Source organism: Hippocampus bargibanti, linkage group LG08, assembly GCF_051943395.1.
Source record: "Hippocampus bargibanti isolate YZ-2025 linkage group LG08, ASM5194339v1, whole genome shotgun sequence".
NCBI classification, from domain to species: Eukaryota; Metazoa; Chordata; class Actinopteri; order Syngnathiformes; family Syngnathidae; genus Hippocampus; species Hippocampus bargibanti.
Window position 1 is genome coordinate 1118540 of NC_142741.1, and position 14052 is coordinate 1132591.

The following is a 14052-nucleotide window of genomic DNA, read 5'->3' on the forward strand; positions in this document are numbered from 1 at the left end:
CCCAGCTAGTAGATAGCTAATAGATAGCCAACAGATGGCTGGCCAGCTAGATGGCTATACAGCTAATAGAAAGGTAGCTTGAGAGCAAGACGTTTTGTATTTATCTATCTAGCTATGTGGCTAGCTTTCTATCTAGCTATCTATTTTTTTATGTATTTAATTGTCTATTTATTTATTTTAAAGACAATATTTACGCACATGCAGAGATGAGGACTTTGAGACTGAGCCTTGATGGTATCTGTTAGATGGCTAGCTTTCTATTTGAGTTACTTCCGGGTTGAGTGAACGCTGGCCCGTGTGGCTGCCGCTGCTCACCTGCAGAAAAAAAATATCCTGTGACTGTTTAGTGTCTTGAGAGTTTTGAAAGGCGCTTAGAAATGCAATGTATTATTATTATTTGCATACGGGCCTGATGTGATGTCATCCTTCGAAAAATGCACCTGTGTATCATATTTTTGGTGAAATTGCAATTCATAACCGCAATCGGAAGAGATTTGGGGACCAACTTGCCAGAAAGTGATGATAACTGCCGTGAAGTCATCTTTGAAAAGATTTTCTTTGTGAAGACTAAAAAAAATAAGAATATTGGGAGGACAATAATAATAATAATAATAATACATTTCATTTATAAGCGCCTTTCAAAACTTTCAAGGTCACTTTACAGTCACAGGATAAAGTTTTTCTGCGGGTGAGCAGCGGCAGCCACACGCGCCAGCGTTCACTCAACCCGGAACTAACACAGGTAGAAAGCTAGCTAGCTAGCAAATGGATCGCTAATAAATAGCTAATAGATAGCGAGATAGCCAAGAGCTAGCTAGCTAATGGATAGCTATGCCGGCATCTCAAAAATAGCGTTTCATCCTTGTATCATTGCTATCTTTTCCTTTTCATTCCTGCATTTCATATTGACTGAAGTGAATAAAAACAAGAACATTGATTCCAATGATGTCTTTTTGTTGTGTATGTGCGTATCGAACTCCCCCAGTTCCGCCAGGAAAATTGTGGTTAAAGCTATGAATATGAATTCATATTAATGAATACCATGTGCATGTTTAAACATTCACATTAAATCCCCTTAAATGGAACAAGGACTCCCCCTGTTGTTACCTCGTGTAACTGCTCAAATCCACTTTGGTCTGATTGTCATTTTTTTCTAAATTGTTCATAAAATTTTACCTGTTCAATGTGCACACTGTCAAAAAGTTGTACAAGAAGATTTTTTTATTACTTATAAAATCCCATTTACACTGTCCAGTAATGAAAGGAGATAGGTGCGTGCGAACACACACACACGCACGCACATATGCAAAAGAAAACAACTTCTCGAGCAATCAAATTGTCCAAGTTGTTTTTGCTCAAAGAATCACCTCAAAAGACGATTAAAAGCAACCATATTTTCTGCACTATAAGGCGCACCTAAAAGAAAAGATTTTTTTTTTTAAATGCGTCTCATAATCCGGTGCGCCTTATGCATGGATGGAAAACGTTTTAGAATGTGTCATTCATTTTAAGGTTCCCCTTATGATGCGGTGTACCTTATGTATACAAAACGTTTAAAAATATGTCATTCGTTTTAAGGTTCCCCTTATAATGCGGTGCACCTTATGTATGGAAAAGCTTTTCAAATATGTCATTCGTTGAAGGTGCGCCTTATATTACAGAAAATATGGTCATCAACCTAGCTTGTTGTGCATGTGTGATACATGCCACCCCCCCAAAAAAAAAATCAAACAAAATATCTCAAAGACAGAAGACACGACGGGTATCTTAGTCACCCCACGACGCCCGAAGCCAGAAGAATAACGCGCAGAATTAGCTTCATCCATTGAGGATGAACACCTCTTGCATCACAGTGACAATCTCTTTGCAGTATTTGTATGTGCGTTTTGGGCTAAAAGGCAATTTGTCCATGAAAGAAAAAAAAAAAAAACAACAACAAAACATGCATAACTGCATAGCAGCTGAAAGAGAAGAGGGATATGCAATCACTGAGCAAGTCCCTTTTGATTTATACAAGATCAAGACGAAAAAAAAACACACCCCGAACACCTCGAGGACTTACTCGCAATGGAACGACTAATAGCGAGATGAATTAGCTTGTAACAGTCAGTAGTCAGGAGGGTAGAAAAAAAAAATCAATTCTGTATACACGGTTATTACTTTGATGTGTAGCTTCGTTTTGATTATTGTGTGCATTTTGACATCCAAAAATAAAACTCGTTAGAAGTTAAAAAGAATTCATTTCATGATCCGGTACGGCGGAGAGTTTCAGCTAAGATAGAAGATGATTTTGCATATCGTCACAATCATAGCATAATTAGCTTAGCCATGTTTGCACAACTCCCGGGGGTCTAATTCGGCTCGCAAACTGCGGTTCGTGCTCAATTTTTGATTAATATCGGTAATCGTATTCGCGTGCTCCAAGCATAATCGTCTTAGCGCCTTGGAATCATAGCATGGCTGTCTCAGCGCTAGGGCTAAGACGATTATGCTATGAGCTCAGAACGGGTTTGATTGACTATAAAAGTTGTCTTACCGTAATAAAAGTTGTTGGGCGCCAAATTTGAATCATGGAAACTGAGTTGTTCGACGCAAGCTTTGACGTCTGAGTAATTTTCTGTTTTCCAGATTCCAATCAGAACGCCGATTTCGATCATAGTACAGCGATTAGCCAAAGCTTTACAATGAAAATTCAAAGCACTCGTTCGAACAATCAGACTTTCTTCGAGTCTGATGATTCACCGGTACCGGGTCCATCAGCCTGCTATAGCTAGGGACCACCATGGGTACTGCGACGCGCTGCCGCACAAGGCCAATCCAGACAGACCACCCCGCATAAAAAAAAAAAAAATAGTCTGACAATTGTGCTATGAATAGACGGTCGATCCCGACCATTGACAGTAAACTCTGGTAGTTAGATTTAGCTAGTTAGTCTACTATGATCCTAAATGGAACCTTCCATCATAGCATAGTCTTAACTCCCTTGGTAAGACAACTATGCTATGAGCCTGAAGATCCTGCCTTTCAAGGAAGCTGGAAGTATAGTTGTCTTAGGCAACCAATTAGCCCCTAATTAGTCATTAGTGTTCGAGTTTGACGTTTAATTGTCATTTCATTGGAACGCTTGAGCCGCATCATTCAAAATGACATCAGAATCAATCAATTATTCCTTGAAATACAAGTATGAACTGGCTAAGCTAATTATGCTATGATAGTGACGATATGCACTAGAGCCCTTCCGAATGTAATGGCACTGATAGCTTAGCTTTTTCGAGTCAAGCATTAGTGAGCTCTCTCATAACTAATTTTATAATAAATATTTGAGTGGAACGATACAATCTGTCAATGGATATGATTGACCCCGAGTGTCTGTGTGTGTGTGTGTGTGTGTGTGTAACCATTGAACCTGTGACAAAGTCGGTCGGGTACGTCAGTCGCCGTATGAAACGGCTTCAAGATGTTAATCCACGCCGAGGGAACGCAGCTGCCTTTCAATTTCCTCATCAGATATGCCGACTTTTTTCGATGAAGCGGCGGCCGAGGCGCCGGGGATGTTTTTTCCTGCAGCTGGAGCTCGGACCATCTGCGCGCATAAATGGAAGATGTTAACCAAAAAAAAAATGACAACGAAATTAGTGAAGTACGCCTGTGTAAGCTCTCAGTCATACAGGAGCGGTCCATCGATGAAAAGGTTTCTTCAGCCGCCATCTGTACTTTTTTGAAGGTGTCGGACGTTACGCTTCTTATCCAAGATGCTTCGTCAGCAAACTAAAGTCTTACTGGTAGTATCGGCCCGACTGTCCAGACGGTGCCGGACTCTGCTATGATAGGTCCATGCTCTCCGGTTGGGGGGAGCAGAGGACTACTCCCTGCATCTCCACTGATTGCTTCTATTGTCCTGACTGACGACTGGCCTGATTGCCCTATTTGCCCCGGTATCACCTCATCAGCATAACTAATCCTATGTTGCCTAAGTACTGTGTTGTACAAACAATCTAAATTGAATCTCACACCACCATGTATTTCGGTTTAGTGAAGGATTTAGCTGTTTCATGAAAATAGCTTCTTTTACTCCCCTTTCAAACCATCTATAACGGCTGAAGAAACCTTTTCATCGATAAATTACTGGTAGATTTTTTTGTGTGTCTGGGCGAATACAGTACAATATATGACAACATCCGCATCATGATTTGTTATCTAATTGGAAATTTCGAGGCAGCGTGTGAGATTTGTGTTCTTGCTCGTTGTACAACGATGGGGAGGGAGATGCAATAACTCGCAACAACCACCAGGGGGAGCCCCATGCACAGAAGATGGCCGGCCTGGAATTGCGATCCTGCAAGCTCATTTTATAATCGCCACTAAAAAAAATTATCAGGCTTCTCCATAGATTGCTAATGAGCTAATCTCTTTTTTCCTGATGGAAATGGAGGAGGGGGGGGGGGTGTCTAAACATGCTTGATGAGGGGAAAGAGGGGGTCCTTGGAGGACCGGAGTTGGCCAACCCCGCTGAAGGGATGGCTTTTGTTGGACCTCCTTACCTTTCCTGAGATCTCGATTCCAATTTCATCCAGAACTTGGTTGACAATGTCCTGAGATTCCTCTTCATCTCCAGATTCATCCAAGAAGTCATCCAAGGTATCATTGACTAAAAGAAGTAGGAGGGAGAGAATACAACTCACTTAACTCATTGAGTGCCAGACAATGTGCAAAAAAATGTGTCCACTCCAGTGCCAGGGTTTTTGTCATTTTTACTCAAATTGAAGGACACACAGAATATTGAATTTTTGAATGACAAACATTCAATTCAGCCTAAGAAACCTTAAACTCTCTTCTTTCATCAGAAAAAAAAAGTTAATTCCTAAGTTATATGGGTCTGGAGTTATCTGAGCGTGAAATGGGTGCGGCTGTACAAAATACAATACATATTTATATAGCGCTTTAACAACAGCTGATGCTGTAACAAAGCGCTAACATGGAAAAAAGGCAAATGCTGCTCCCTTGTGGAAAAGAAAAAAAAAAAACACTGCCCGAGGTCTGACCAGCGCTTTATCGGAACCCCCTCCGCAAGGAAAAACAATTTTTAACCACAGTTTTTTTGTCTTTTGAGAGTGAAAAGTACACATTGTGATATTTTTTTGTGCCTGTGGGATATTTGCTCTGGCCACGTTTGCAAGTGGATGCGCGCTTGGGTTATCCTTACTCATCTCCTCCGTCATGCCCATCTTCATATTTTCCTTCTGGAAATCCTGCATCATTTTCATGGTCTTCTCAGGATCCATCTTTTTGTTCACTGCTTGCATTGTCTGCGGATGTGATTGGCAACAACATTTTTTTTTGTGTGCCTGTTCCTGGACAAGCTAAATAGAATTCATCTGCATACCTTTGCGGTGGAAGACATAGCCCCGGCCATCTTCATTTGGGAGTTCATGAGCTTGGTCTGAGTATTCATGGAAGTAACTTTGGAACTGACGGCGTACGTGCGGTTCTTCTGCTTCCTCAGCTGGACCATCTGCTTGGCGAGGATCTTACACGCCTCCCGGTTACCAGTCTTAGCCATTTTTTTGATCTCTGCTTCCTGGAGAAGAGAATCAAGTTTGCAGGAAGGACGCTTTCAGGGAGAACGTTGCCGGTCGTTTTTGGATCGGATTTGTCTTTATTAGTCTCGCAGTGGAGAAATTGACATTTCACAGCAGCAAAGTGATGAAAGGAATGCAAGTAGAAAAACAAAATACATGAGCTGCTGGAAAGGCAGCCAATCTCGCGGCGCCGTCTTGAAGTCAAAAGAACAAAAAAAAAACAAATAATATAACAACACAAAGACAATATGACAAAACAAAGACACAGAGATTCATTCATTCTTAAGCACTTTCTGTACTCTTTTTGTTACATGAAGCAATTCTAGATGAAAGAGAAGAGGATCAAAGCGTCTTTCCACCAGTGGATCGGGGACATCATGGTGGAAAGTGCACGTCGACTACAAGCTAAACGTTGAAAGCAAACACGCAGCTGTCGCATCCAAGTGACGAAAAGAGATTGTCTCACATCTCCTGTCCCACATAAATCCGCTTCAATTCCAAGCCGCAACAGAAAGCAGAAAAGCCTCGTCCAGGGGCAGGACAAAGTCCTGGTCAGGCGGCTACCGTGAAGCCAAACGATTTTGAACATTTCAGGTACAGTGATACCACATACTGGAGGCAAAAAGCTATCCATTCCATCAAGCCATCAACGACCATCAGAAAGGTCAATAAAATGACTTTATTATACAGTACAGTTTATTCCTTTAATTACAATACCATAGCACATTTATCATACATAAAATGAGGCATACTCGTGTGTAGTTTTAAGCCTTATTCAGTTGTTTTATTTAGCTATTTAGATGTTTTATGGGGACCTGGGAACGGATTATTCTCATTCTAATGGTTTCCTATGGGAAAGTAATTTTTGGGATACACACTTCTCGCCTTACAAACTGTCTGGGAACCAATTGAGTTCGTAAGCCAAGGTATCAATGTAATTCATTGAAATGAATGCCGCAGCAACACATTTTCCATCTGTTGTTGCCTCCGTTTGCCAAACCCGCTTTCGGCGCAGTTGTGTCCTTGTTCATTCCGATTTCTGTTCTTGTTTGAGGTGGGTACAGCGAGCGTCTGCCATTGTTTCCAATCTACTCCTCTCTCTAAATTTTATTGAACTCGTTTTAAGTTCTCACAGCAGGTCGGACGCTAATGCACGGCATGAGTTTCATCCATGAATAATGAATGATTTCCCATCAAGATGCTAACATGAAATAAACACGTCTGCTCTTTAGCTTCACTCTCGTTCGTCTCTTGGGAAGCGTTAAGGCTCGCCGCCCACGATGGAGACGCCTGAGGGTATTCGAGTCGATTCTGATGTTTACCAAAGCTAAAAAGCCGTGCCGCTGAATTGTGACCTCAACCGTACGGGCTGCGGTTCCAATGTCTATATTTACACGTGCGGAGATTCCCTTGGGGAGCGTCGTCCGTATGTTTGTTGGTTTATCAATATTTGTTTTTAATTTGTGCAATATACATTTCTAATATATAAAAAAAAAAAAAAACTCCAAGTCATTATCGAATCGATTCACTCGAACTAGAAATGCATGATTATCACTATTAACTCATTCACTGCCATTCCCGATTTTATTCAGGGATTGAAAAATGTGACGTGGAGCGCCATGCCCAAATTTGTTCTGGTTTTGGTTTTTCTTGCGGGGAATGCTGATACAGCGCTGGTCAGACCTCTGGCAATGTTTTTCTCTTCCACGTTAGGGCAGCTTTTGTCCATGTTGGCGCTTTGTTACAGCTTTAACTGTTGCTAAAGTGCTATAGAAATATGTATGTATTGTATTTTGTACTGCTGCCCCCATTTCAATCTCAGATAACTCCAGAACCATATACGTTTGTTCCAGCTAAAGCGCTATATAAACCAGTCTCAGATAACCACAGACCCATATAACTTAGCAAGTAACTCTTTTTTTCTGATGAAATAAGAGAATCTAAGGCTTCTTACGCTGTATTGAATCTTTATGTCGTCCAAAAACTCAATCTTCTGTGGGTCCTTCAATTGTGTGAAAATGACAAAAACCCTGGCACTGGAGTGGACATACAGTATGTTTTGCATCCTGTCTGGCAGTGAATGAGTTAAGTGTTTCACATATTGTGAATGTGACGACTGCAGGTGCTCCACAAAATCCTAATTTGGGGAGCTGGAGAAAGTGCAAGCGTGTGCAAGTCCTCCAGGATAAACCAACTGCAAATGTAGGTCATTAGCCCCCCCCCCCGCAAACCCATTGCTACCCCTCTTTGTGCTTCGTTTCCTCTGTTTATTCATGCCATGCAACAGAGGTTTGAAAACCCCGACTAATTAGCGCAAGTGTGAAATTAAAACTATGTCCCCCCCCGGGGGGGAAGGTAATTATGTCCTGTATGATATTTACTTAATACAATAAAAGCGAGAGGACACGTCTCGTTTCTTTGATCCGGCACTGAGAGGAAACGCCGTGTGCTTGTGTGCAAACAGCCTTGTCGTGGATGTGATAAAGAAGGATGCTCACATTTATTTATATTTTTTTCTCGCCTGGAGCAAAGCCAGCGCAGCAAATCAATCCATCATGTCTATTAATTGAGAGCCATTAGTCCGACCGACACAATTCCGCGTCACTTTGCCCCTCTCAAGAGGTCATGGTTGGATTTGATGCAAGATGGAGAAGTCCTAAGAAGTCCAAAATGGCGTCACTTTGTGTTGTTGCCACGACCTTCATCAAGGAGGAGACTGCGATGAGCAAGTTACGCCTTTTCGGCAGCATGAATATGCCAGCACTGTTTTTGATTAGGATGAATGTCGGTCCCATTTGACTGGGAAGCATTTTCACAGCCCCGCTTTGTTCAGCGGAAAGGTCGGTGCTGTTGAAGAGTCTGCGGCTGGATGGATGCAGGGCTTGGAGAGCCCGCGATGAGAAGAAAGGAGTGTGGAACTGTCGCGGCTTGGAAATGAAGCGGATTTACGTGGGATAGAGGATCTCGTATCGTCAATGGATGCTACAGCTTCGTGTTTGCTTTCAAAACATGGCTTGTAGCAGACTTGCATATTCCACTATGACGTGCCCAATCCACTGGTGAAAAGAAGGCTTTGATCCTCTCCTCTTTCATCTAGAACTGCTTCACTTGCAGAAAGTGCTACAGATTGAAGACTGCCTGGCGTCTTTTGTGTTGTGTCACATTATTTGTCATTTTGTTTTTGACTTCAAGATGGTGCCACGACAGTGGTGGCTGCCTTTACAGAAGCTCCTGTATTTAGTTTTTGCTGCTGTGAAATGTAAATTTCTCCACTGTGGGACGAATAAAGACTTATCTTATCTAGAAATACATGCAGAACGTGTCTGTTTTTTTTGGGTGAGTGCTCGGGTCTCACCAATTGCTTCTCTTGTCGCTCCAAGGCCGTTCTGTCTCTTGTGATCTGTCGCTGGGTGCCGCGTAACTCCCTCGACTGTTCCTTGATGATATCTTTCATGACAAACAGAAAGAAGACTCATCAAAAATGCTTAGTTATAGATTATGATCCATCTATTCCATTTATTAGACGCTCTTTAAAAAGTGTGGCCGGCGTTACATTCTCACGAAATAGCCACACTCGGCTTTGCGAATGAGTCAGCTCTCCACCTCTCATGCTATCGCTAAGTGGCATCATGTGAGATAATGCCTGACCATAAAGCCACGCAAGAGTTGTGTAAGCGGAGCAGTGGTTTGACCTAACGTGCATTTAAAACCTCAGTCTGGAACTACTTTTGAGAATAAATAATGTTGAAAGAAATATTAATTCTTAAAATAAATAAATAAATAAATAAATATCAATAAATAACTACATATAGGTAAATAAGTAAACAAATACATAAAAGCAAATAAACAAACACGCAATTAAATAAATACATAAATAAAAAAAAGAAAATACAATACAAATAAAAGCAAAAAAATCATAAGGATAAAAAATGACATGTACAACTAATAAAATAAATAAAAATAAACAATTACATATATAGCTAAATAAGTAAACAAACAAATACATAAACACAAATAAACAAACACAAATAACAAAATCCCTAAATAAATCCATAAATAAATAAATAAATCCATAAATAAATAAGAATACAATACAAATAAAAGCCTAAAAAATCAAAAAGATAAAAAATTAAATGTGTAAATAATGAAATAAATACATAAATAAATAAATCAATAAGTACACATATATATAGGAAAATAAGTAAACAAACAAATACATAAATACAAACACATAAACAAACAAATAAACACAAAAAATAAACCAACAAACACAAAAAAATAAACCAACAAACACACAAAATAAACCAATAAACACAAAATAACCCAACACATAAATTAAGTAAGTAAATAAATAAATAAATACAAATACATTACAAATAAAAGCCAAAAAAAAAATCAAAAGGATAAAAAACATAAATGTATAAATATTAACAAATACATAAAAAAATACATAAATAACTACATATGTACAGGAAAATAAGTAAACAAATACATAAACACAAATAAACAAACACATAAATAAATAAATATACACAAAAATAAAAGCCAAAAAAAATAAAAAAATAATCTGCCTAAAAATAACAATAATGCATTTTAATGTACATTTTTTATAATGTCATAGTTCAGCCAATGTGTGATAAAAAAAGGAATATCCTGAAGAAAGTCTGATCACAGAACAGAGTCGTCATATCCAAGTGTACAGTCCGATTCACTTTTAGTGCATCCACGAGGGGCAGAACTTCCAGAACTGACAGGAATTCTATTCTTATGGAGCATCAAGTTCTTCTAAACTCGGTGGATCCACGTCACGTCGAGTCGGACCATTTGCGAAAGCGAAACGTCAATACGTACATCGTGACGCACCAAGTACGTCTACAAGTGGGAGGGATATCGTCCTACAAATAAAAGTGATCACCCCCCCTACACCCCAAAACGTTCATTTTCCGATCCCCTAAAAACCATTTTCAACCCGAGGCGAAAATTGATGCGACGAGAAAAGAGCAAATAAGGACATTTGGTGAATTTTGCGAGCTCAGATGACCTGACGTTGGCTTGCTTACACCCAGGTGATGGTAAGAACCAAATATGGATCGCAGATACTGATGAAACGAAGATGACAATGTTACTAAGAGTAGGTGGATCCTGGAAAGACACTTGATGTGCACTAATTATGCATTTTTTGTTTTCATTTAGGGAAAACTGGCTTTTGGTGCAGTGCGGGGGATAAGATTTCGATGCCATTTGTTCTGATATCCTCGTACTCTATATAATCACAATTAGCTGTGGATTGAATTATTATTTCCGTTTGATAAGGGGGCTGACTCTTCACCTTGTCATGCTTGATTATCCAGCCTGAGGAAAATACTTGAGGGACCATTCTAAAATTTGACAACGCTATATATAATACATTCTATATTATTTTTATCCATAGCACTAAAATTAACAGATGTTCATTACATTGGAGCAGTCGTCCAACAATAAGAGAGATGATACTGTACGTTGTGGTAGACACACAAAGTATACATTGTAATCGATAGATCGGTAGATGGATAGAAAAAAATCCCAAAATGATAATTAGTATTTTTAATGTACCTTGAAGAAAATATCAAAGCGAAAGTGATATAATTAACCAACAGATAACTACGATCGTAACATAGACGATCATATATGTCCAATCGTACATTTTTAACAGTATTTTTACGGTAGCCGAAGACGATCTCTTAAAATGCATGTCATGGAAATTATTGTCACAATGTTGAAAGTAACAACGAGTCCAGTGAGTCATGGTGAAAATGTAAAAACAAGTCCAACGGGTTCAAGTGGAAGGCGAACTTTTGAGGTATGGACCGTCAACATAGATACCGTCTCGAGCTCAAAACACAACTTAGCTTAGCTTGTCACATCAAAACAAACAAAACTTACCGTCGACGGTCTTCTTCTTGAAAAGTGAAGCCATCGTTTTGCTTTAGAAAAGATGTTTTTTTTTGTATAAAATAGCAATAGACGCACTAAAATAACTACAAGCGTAACTCAGCGCCGCGTTTAATGGAGCGATTGGCCAGCCGGTATGTTAGTTTAGCGGCGTCAAAGTCTTCCTGGTGTTCCTCCCTCAGCCGACTGGATCGACGGCTCCGTGTGACGTCATAAAAACGCTACCAAACGCTGCCTTCGTGAAAACTCGGAAGTCATGTAAAATTGTTCATTAATAACACGTAGATTTAAAAATAGACGAGGAACCCGTTGTTTTATTTTCTTCAAAAAAATTAAAATTGTGTTTAATTTTGAGCACAATAACGACAGCAGAAGGATATCAATGTCGTAAATCAGTGGAAAAAGATACAATTTCTCTTGTTACCCGAAGTAGAACGGGTCGTGAAGGCAGCACCAACATCACAGAGGGGATTATAATCTATATTTATTTTGGATTGAAAGAAACAAAATATGTCGACCAGACACGAGAGTGACAACACTTTATCATGTAATAAATATAAAAACAATACTAAATGTACATTCAATTAATAAATGAGAGAAAGACAACCGACACCACCAGACAAATTGTGTCCATAATTTGTAAAATCACTTCAAATGACTTCTACCGAGCGTATTTTCCAAAGATTCTACGGCATATAGCTATATTTTACGTTTTAAGACTCGCGCCGACTATTCAGGAAGTCTTGTTTGCGAGTTGATGACGATGCCTGACGTGACGTCACGTCTGGAACGCCCCTGACCGAGAAAGCGACACACAATGCATTTTGGGTACTTTGTTTGGTCTGAAAACTCCGTGTTGATGGCGAAATGAGAAGGAAAACACATAAATAACGCGATGGTGAATCGTTGTGTGTTGCACCAAGACTACTATTTGATACTAGTTGACACAAATTCCCAGCAGACAAATCAGACCATTTCTAACAGAGCTTGGGCGCCATCTTGTGCATTTTATGGGACGCTACATTGGAGTCCTGACGGCTCGAATTGATACGGGAGGCGATTGCAAACATGTATGCTTTCCTCTTCAGATCTATTTGAATCATATTCATAACTGGATGAGTAACAAGAAAGTATCTTCTCCGAATCTGAAGCCATTGTTTTGATTCTAGAACAAGGCAAGACGTCCTTGCGTGACGCCACGAACAAGGTGGCGGGACCTTCTGAAACTCGCCATTTCCGAGGTCAAGAGCGTATGTTAATTGTGATCAAGCATAGCGCAACCTAATTACAAGCGAATCCATCATCAAGATCAAAACAAAATAATCCTGAGGCATTTGGTGAACACGTCGCATCACAAGAAGAAAGCAAAAGCCCGTAAAGCAAAGAAATCCACGGTGAAAAAGCAAACATGCATTTATGCTAACCTCATCAACAAACAAATAACAACAAAAACTCCTCACAGGATGTTTTCTCAATTTCCTTCCATAACTCATCATCCCAAGGGATGGATGGGGGGGGGGGTGGTAAGGAGAGCTTCCCTTCCCCTCTATTGTGTATTCATATTGTCTTATTTCATATTGAGGCTAACGGCAACTTTATGTGGCGAGGTGGGACTCATGAACCATAACCCAAGTCAATTTAGTGCATATGTGCTAGCTGTGGCAAAAAAAAAATGCTATGAGATGCCCAGTTATGGCTGGAGGAGAGGAGAAAAGGAGAGAGGGGTGACTTTGTCAAAGAAGGAGTAGGCGTAGGATGTGTAGCCCGCGGCTTTTCTATCTGTGAGGATGTCGTGTGCAGCGGCATGTCTTCCCTCAGGCGTTCTTCTTGTTAAGGTTATTAGGGAAGATGTTTGCTACTAATCACCGGGAGGACTACGGGGACTGCATTAAATGGCCTCATCATCATAGGGCCTCCGTGGTGATCAATTTAGCCGCGAGCATTTAAGACTCCTTCAGGTATAGCAACCCTGCGCTTGTCTGCAAAAGTGTGTTGATTCAAAATGTATTTTGGGGTTAAAAATAAATAAATAAATGCAATGGATCACTCCAGTACTTTGGAAATTATATGATCAGAATCAGAATCAGAATACCTTTATTCGTCCCGCAATGGGGAAATTTGCAATTTTAATAATAACACATTTCATTTATATGCGCCTTTCAAAATTCTCAAGATCACTTTACAGTCACAGGATACGTTTTTTTTTTCTGCGGGTGAGCAGCGGTAGCCACACGCGCCGGCGTTCACTCAACCCGGAAGTAACTCAAATACAGTGATATTAATTAATGAATAATTAGTTTTCAAATTTGAAGTCAAAAAATAATGACTTATTTTAGATTTCGGTTGAGACTTTAGCAAGCATCATGGCACTTGACATGCTTGATTTGCTTTCGCGGGCCGAATAAAATGATGTGGCGGGCCAGATTTAGCCCGCGGGCCTTGTATTTGACACATGTGCTCCACAACAACAACAACAAAATCATGAGTGTGTTGTCATGCAATCGAATTCCAACAATATACACCCTCTAGGCTGTCCACCGTC

At 40.1% G+C, this 14052-nt stretch overlaps 1 protein-coding gene across 1 annotated transcript; it reads right to left on the reverse strand.

Annotated features, from left to right (window-relative positions):
* Nucleotides 1–1209: 1209 nt before the first annotated feature.
* On the reverse strand, nucleotides 1210–11702 carry chmp2ba (charged multivesicular body protein 2Ba). Its single transcript, XM_089003153.1, has 6 exons — nucleotides 11502–11702; nucleotides 8935–9026; nucleotides 5384–5578; nucleotides 5204–5306; nucleotides 4542–4648; nucleotides 1210–3583 (listed from the first exon to the last, which is right to left on the reverse strand). Exons 1-6 carry the CDS (start codon nucleotides 11533–11535, stop codon nucleotides 3461–3463), a joined length of 654 nt encoding a protein of 217 aa, XP_088859279.1. The 5' UTR covers nucleotides 11536–11702; the 3' UTR covers nucleotides 1210–3460.
* Nucleotides 11703–14052: the final 2350 nt, after the last annotated feature.